The sequence below is a fragment of the Nicotiana sylvestris genome, chromosome 11 (assembly GCF_000393655.2).
Source record: "Nicotiana sylvestris chromosome 11, ASM39365v2, whole genome shotgun sequence".
Lineage (NCBI taxonomy): Eukaryota > Viridiplantae > Streptophyta > Magnoliopsida > Solanales > Solanaceae > Nicotiana > Nicotiana sylvestris.
In genome coordinates, this window is record NC_091067.1 from 122,137,516 (window position 1) to 122,144,232 (window position 6,717).

At 45.6% G+C, this 6,717-nt stretch overlaps 1 protein-coding gene across 1 annotated transcript; it reads right to left on the reverse strand.

The window, feature by feature from the left end:
• Window positions 1–5,931: 5,931 nt before the first annotated feature.
• On the reverse strand, window positions 5,932–6,717 carry LOC138881588 (uncharacterized). Its single transcript, XM_070161824.1, has one exon. The coding sequence runs from the start codon at window positions 6,715–6,717 to the stop codon at window positions 5,932–5,934; it is 786 nt and encodes a 261-aa protein (XP_070017925.1).

Here is a 6,717-nt window from a genome sequence, read left to right on the forward strand (position 1 = left end):
ATTCACAAATATACAGGCTACACAAAGAAATGCCTCAATCATCTCTAAAACCAAACAGCTTCTATTTCGCTTTGCAAATACACAGGGCAAGTTCTAGGTATCACATGCAAGCACAGAATACAAGTAATAGCTCACACACACTTGGCATGTAACTCATTCTGAATCAGTTTATCAATACACTCATACAAGCATTCAAGCAAGACAGGATGTGCAAAATTAAGGCATAGATTTACGAGTCTACAAACGAGCCTAGACGTCGCACCCTCATGTTCGTTTTTGTTATTCTCGGGTGTGTACATCAAGGGTTGCATTCTAGCTTTCACCCATTTTGGTCCTAAAACTACAAACAAAAAATCTACCTAACCTGGTTCAAGAAAAGCCTTTGGAAAAGAACCGTGGTCAAAAGAAAAATCAAGGAAAAATTACTACACTACCTAAAAAAGAAAAAATAAAATAAAATAAAGAAACTACATGGACTACTTCCCTCAAGAGTACTGTCCAAGTGGTCCGTCCTCAGGAAGAGTCCTCTACATTTTTTTTTTAAATCCGACTTTGACCCTCAAGAGACTCGTCGACAAGTGTCCGTCGTTGGGCCAAGTCAGTTACTTCTATTGTGAGTACAGTAAATTATACACAACAACACCAATTAAATACTACAACATACACCATGTCTATATACACTACAATACATTACCCGAGCAAGTCTCCCACCCCACACTTAAAAATTATGGCATGTCCCCATGTCATATAAAAAATAATGAGAAGAAGGGTAAGAAGACTTCCCTCAGCCTAAATCAGAGTCGGAGACGGTGCTGGGGTCCACATGGCAAGCTCTCCCCAAAGCCCGAAACTAGGACATAAACCGGCTCTCAGACCTGGCCTGCCGCTGAGACATGGCATCCATACGCGTGTGTAGGCCCTCCACCGCGGTGCAGAGATCCGCGACCTCTTCCTCTATAGTACGCAACATAGGCTGGGTGGACTGTGATCTGGATAAGCCTGCCCCAGCATGGGGACGCCGAGAGAGTCCGGCACTGTCATAGGATCTCCTGGATGGTGCCATGGGAACCGGGTCATCATCCTCATCATCGATCTGAATGGTGGTGCGTGCACTCCTGCCCACTCTGATGCCCGAAGCTTTGAAAGCTGCTTTAGGGGGCAACGCTCCATCAGTAGGATTGGTGAGGACATTCTTCAGCAGGCACAATGTAGTTACCAGGGAGGGGAAGTAGAATCCCTTTGACCTCAGCGGGGACCGTATGATCATTTCATCACCAATAAGTCTTGCCGCATCAAAATTTTTATTTGTGACGAAGCACCACGTCAAGATGGCTCTTTAGAAGTTCACGTCAGTCGTGTTGCCTGAGGGCAAAAACCGACTGCAAATGACAGTGAGCCAACACTTAGCCAAATGGGTGAATGAATTGGAGTTCAGGGTGATATGGTCATGTATCCAGATTGGTTGCCCCCTGCGCAGAGTGCATCAGTCATAATATCCCAAGTGACTCCTGGTGCGTCCTGGTAATAGTCGACGTCACCAGTAAACCGGGACAGCCGCAACACCTGTTGAATAGTTTCAACTGAGGCATCTACCCATTTGCCCCGCACAGTCACCTCCCGCAATGTATGTGATGGCCAGTTCGCGTAGAACTCTCTTACAAGCATCCTGTTCATCGTTTCAGGTTCATCAAATAAGAACACCATTTCCCTCCGCCGGATTTCCTCATACATCTCCTCCTTTTCTGCACGGAGGTCTGCCCTGTCAATCAGAATCTCAGGGATGAAGCTCTTTGAGGCCTTGGCATGAAAGTCGTCCTCTGCCAATTCTGATTCGAACCGTGAGGCATCATATGTAGGCTGTTGGGACGTGCCTACCGATCTCTTTTGCTTCTTATGAGCCATATGACCTGCAAAGACTACAAGAGAACCATCAAATATATCCTACATACGCCAGCCGGATGGTTACTCAGACTTCACCACCCGATGACACCAAATAATATCCCTCATTTATTCCATTCATACACTATGCCAAACCCCCAACTAGTGAGGTGTTCCAGGTTACAACCTCCACAATGGCCCCACAACTTTCTTACAAATTCTGGCATACAACACCCCACACTTACTCCCTCAAGTGATTCACGTTAAATATAACACCACCATTCACCAAATACAATACCACCACAACCTAGGATAGGCACAAAATGCCTTAAAATAGCACCACAAGCCCCAAATTTTCGGCCAAAAGGGCCCTCCACCAAACTACACCGCAAAAATTATTTCTAGGCCTCCAAATCATCTAAACAACCCCCGCAATCGAAGTATAAGAAAGACCCAACCATTTTAGCACCAAACAAATCCACAAGAAGCAAATACAACAATAAAAACAGAGAAGAGGCAAAAATTGAAAGAAAATCTACACTATTCCTACCTAGGGTTTAACTAAACTAGTTTAGACTAAATTACACTAATTAGAAGAAGAAATAGAATAAAAAGAAGAGAACACTTACTTGATGAAGGTTGGAAGGGGTGGGTAGTGGCGAGAGGAGGTGTGGAGAAGATAACAATGGCGGGGTTTTTTTTTTGGAGTGAAGGAGGGATTTGAGAGAGAAAAAGAAGAGAGGATTTGGGTTTTATTTTGGGGGGGGGGGCATTCTGTTTCTGAATAGGGAGGGGGAATAATCGTTTTGGGGTGGGTGCAGGGTTAGGTGAATTAGAAAGGGGGGGGGGTGAATTAAAAAATTTCTGCATACCTGGGCCCGATAGGGTCTGCCGCGGTTCTACCACGGTCACGTTTGAACCGCGGTAGATGAAGTTCAGAGAGGGATTCCCACCGCGGTTCTACCGCGGTCGCGGTGGAAACGCGGTGAACGAAGTTCAGAGGGGGTCTCTGACCGCGGTCGTGGTCGAACCGCGGTCTGGGTTGTTGTCTGATTTTTTTGATTTTTTTTTCATATAATGTGTTACACTTACAACAATTTCGTGGGTTGCCTCCCACACAGCGCCTGATTTAACGTCGCGGCACGATGCATGATGAGCGCATTTAAGGCTCGCTCGACCTCTATGGTTCAGTCAGGTGCATCTCAGACACTTCCTTTTTCTCGCTCATGCCCACATATGGCTTCAATCTTTGACCATTGACTCTGAATGTACGAGAGTCATTCTCTGTGGCAATTTCAACAGCTCCTGAAGGGAAAACTTCAACTACTCGAAATAGTCCAGACCATCGTGACTTAAGTTTACCTGGGAACAGACGTAGTTTGTATAGCAATATCCTGTCCCGGGGTTTGAAATTTCTCTCAACAATGTTCTGGTCGTGCAACCTCTTCATTCTCTCCTTGTACAATTTTGTTCTCTCAAAAGCAAGATATCTGAACTCCTCGAGCTCATGCAATTCAGTGACTCTTGACGTGCCCGCAGCTTCCATATCTAAGTTCAGCTGTTTCAATGCCCACCACGTTTTATGTTCAAGTTCCACTGGCAGGTGGCAGGCCTTCCCAAACACCAACTTGTATGGTGACATACCAATTGGAGTTTTGAAGGCAGTTCTGTAAGCCCAGAGTGCATCATCTAGCTTCCTTGCCCAATCAGTTCTTGTGGCATTCACAGTTTTGGTTAACACACTCTTGATTTCTCTGTTGGACACTTCAACCTGTCCACTAGTTTGCGGGTGGTAAGGAGTAGCCACCTTGTGGCGCACATCGTACTTAGCAAGCAACTTTTCAAATGCCCTATTGTAGAAATGAGTGCCTCCATCACTGATAATTGCTCGTGGTGTCCCAAAACGGGTGAATATGTTCTTCTTTAGAAATCCCACCACCACTTTTGCATCATTGGTGGGTAACGCCGCAGCTTCCACCCATTTGGACACATAGTCTACAACAACAATAATGTATTTATTGTCATAGGAGCTGACGAAGGGACCCATGAAGTCAATCCCCCAGACATCAAACACTTCCACCTCTTGAATTGGGTTCATGGGCATCTCGTGGCGTCAGGAAATGTTCCCGGTTCGCTGACATTCATTGCAGCCCTTCACCCATAGGTGCGCATCTTTAAACACTATCGGCGAGAAGAATCCAGCCTCTAGCACCTTTGCTGTTGTCCTAACCCCTCCAAAGTGTCCACCATACGCCGATGCGTGACAAGCCTGCAAAACAAAAAATTACTCTATCTCGGGGACGCATCTCCGGATCATATTATCAAGGCATATTCTAAACAGATAAGGTTCATCCCAGTAATACTGGCGGCTTTCACAAAAAAATCTTTTCCTTTGGACCGATGAAAGGTCGTGAGGAACTATACCACTGTCCAGGTAATTAGCAAAGTCTGCATACCATGGCGCTTCCTGATGAGTGGTGGCGAGCAGTTGCTCGTCTGGAAAAGTTTCCAGTATTTCCTCAACCTCAACTATATTTTTAGCTCCCTCAAGTCGTGATAGATGATCAACGACTTGATTCTCAGTGCCCTTACGGTCATGAATCTCAAGATCGAACTCTTGCAATAGCAACACACAACGAATCAGGCATGGCTTAGATTCTTTCTTTTCTATTAAGTACCTGAGAGCTGCATGGTCAGTATATACAATTACCTTGGACCCTATCAGGTAGGATCGGAACTTGTCAAACGCGAACACTATAGCCAATATCTACTTTTCGGTCACAGTGTAGTTCAACTGGGCTCCACTAAGCATTCTACTAGCATAGTAGATTGGGTGCATCAGTTTGTCTTTCCGCTGGCCCAGCACTGCTCCCACTGTATAGTCACTGGCATCACACATTAGTTTGAATTGTTGCTCCCAGTTGGGGGCAACAATGATGGGTGCTATGAACAGTCTCTTTTTCAACTCCTCAAATGCTACCCTGCAATCATCAGAAAACAAAAACGGGTGATCTTTTTCTAACAACTTACAGAGAGGGTTGGCGATTTTGGAGAAGTCTTTTATGAACCTCCGGTAAAAACCGGCATGTCCGAGAAAGCTTCTGATGGCTTTGACTGAAGTTGGTGGAGGCAGCTTTGCTATTACATCAACTTTCGCGCGATCCACCTCTATTACCTTGCTTGACACCCGGTGCCCCAAGACTATGCCTTCTTGTACCATGAAATGACATTTCTCCCAGTTCACCAAGTTAGTCTCAATGCACCGTTTCAGCACACGCGTCAGATTTATCAGGCACTCATCAAATGAATTGCCCACCACTGAGAAATCATCCATGAACACCTCCATTATGTCCTCAACCATGTTAGTGAATATGGCCATCATGCACCGTTGGAATGTGGCAGGTGCGTTGCATAGGCCAAAGGGCATCCGTCTAAAGGTATAAATGCCATACGGGCATGTGAAGGAGGTCTTCTCTCTGTCCTCCGGTGCAATGGAGATCTGATTGTACCCTGAGTACCCATCCAGAAAACAGAAGTGTGACCTCCCTGCCAATCTGTCCAACATTTGATCAATGAAGGGAAGTGGGAAGTGGTCTTTCCAGGTGGCTAGATTCAACTTTCGATAGTCCATACAAATTCTCCAGCCTGTGATGGTTCTTGTTGAGATCTATTCATTGTTGTCATTTGTCACAACCGTCATGCCACCCTTTTTAGGAGCACATTACACTGGGCTCACCCCACTGCTGTCAGAGATTGGGAAAATAATTCCCGCATCCAACCACTTTATCACCTCCTTCTTCACCACTTCCTTCATGTTGGGGTTCAGCCTCCTCTGATGTTCCCTGGAAGGTTTGTGCCCCTCTTCCAGCAGAATCTTGTGCATGCAGTAGGCGGGGCTGATCCCCTGATGTCTGCCATGGTCCACCCCATGACAGTTTTGCACTCCTTTAGTACCTGTAAAAGTTTTTGAACCTGCACATCTAACAAACTAGATGGGATAATAACAGGTAATGTGGAGTCAGGTCCTAGAAATTCATACCTGAGGTGGGCTGGCTATGGCTTTAACTCCAGCTTTGGTGGTTCTTCAATGGATGGCTTAGCTGGAGGAGTTTCTCTCTTTTCTAAGTGCAATGGCTCAAACTCTAGATTTCTCTCCCAGAACCCTCTACCTTCCAATGCCAACACCCATTCCGCCAAATCCTCACCATTCACTTCATCTAAGTTCATCAAACATGCAGCAAGGGGGTCCTCAATTGTCAACACCTCATCATCAGACTCTACAATTACATCCACGACATCAATAAGAGAGCAATTGGCGAACTCGCTTGGTCGCCTCATAGACTTCTGCACATTGAATGTTATTTCCTCATCATTGAGTCTCATTTTGAGCTCCTCAGTCTCACAGTCAATTAGAGCTCTCCCCGTGGCCAAGAATGGTCTTCCTAATATTATAGGAATCTCTTCATCCACTTTGCAATCCAAGATCACAAAATCTGCAGGGAACACAAATTTCCCCACCTGAATAAGCACATCATCAAGGATACCGAATGGACGCTTCACAGTCCTGTCGGCCAGCTGCAACAACATGGAGGTGGGTCTAGCTCTCCCAATGTCCAACCTCTTATAAATAGCCAGGGGCATAAGATTAATGCTGGCCCCTAAATCACAGAGTGCCTTAGCAAAGGCGAAATTCCCAATAGTGCATGGAATTGTAAAGCTACCTGGATTAGACAGCTTTTCAGCAATAGGTCTCATCACCACTGCACTACAGATCTGAGTAAGTGTAACCGTAGCCAAGTCTTGAAAATCAAATTTCCGGGACATCAAGTCCTTCATCAT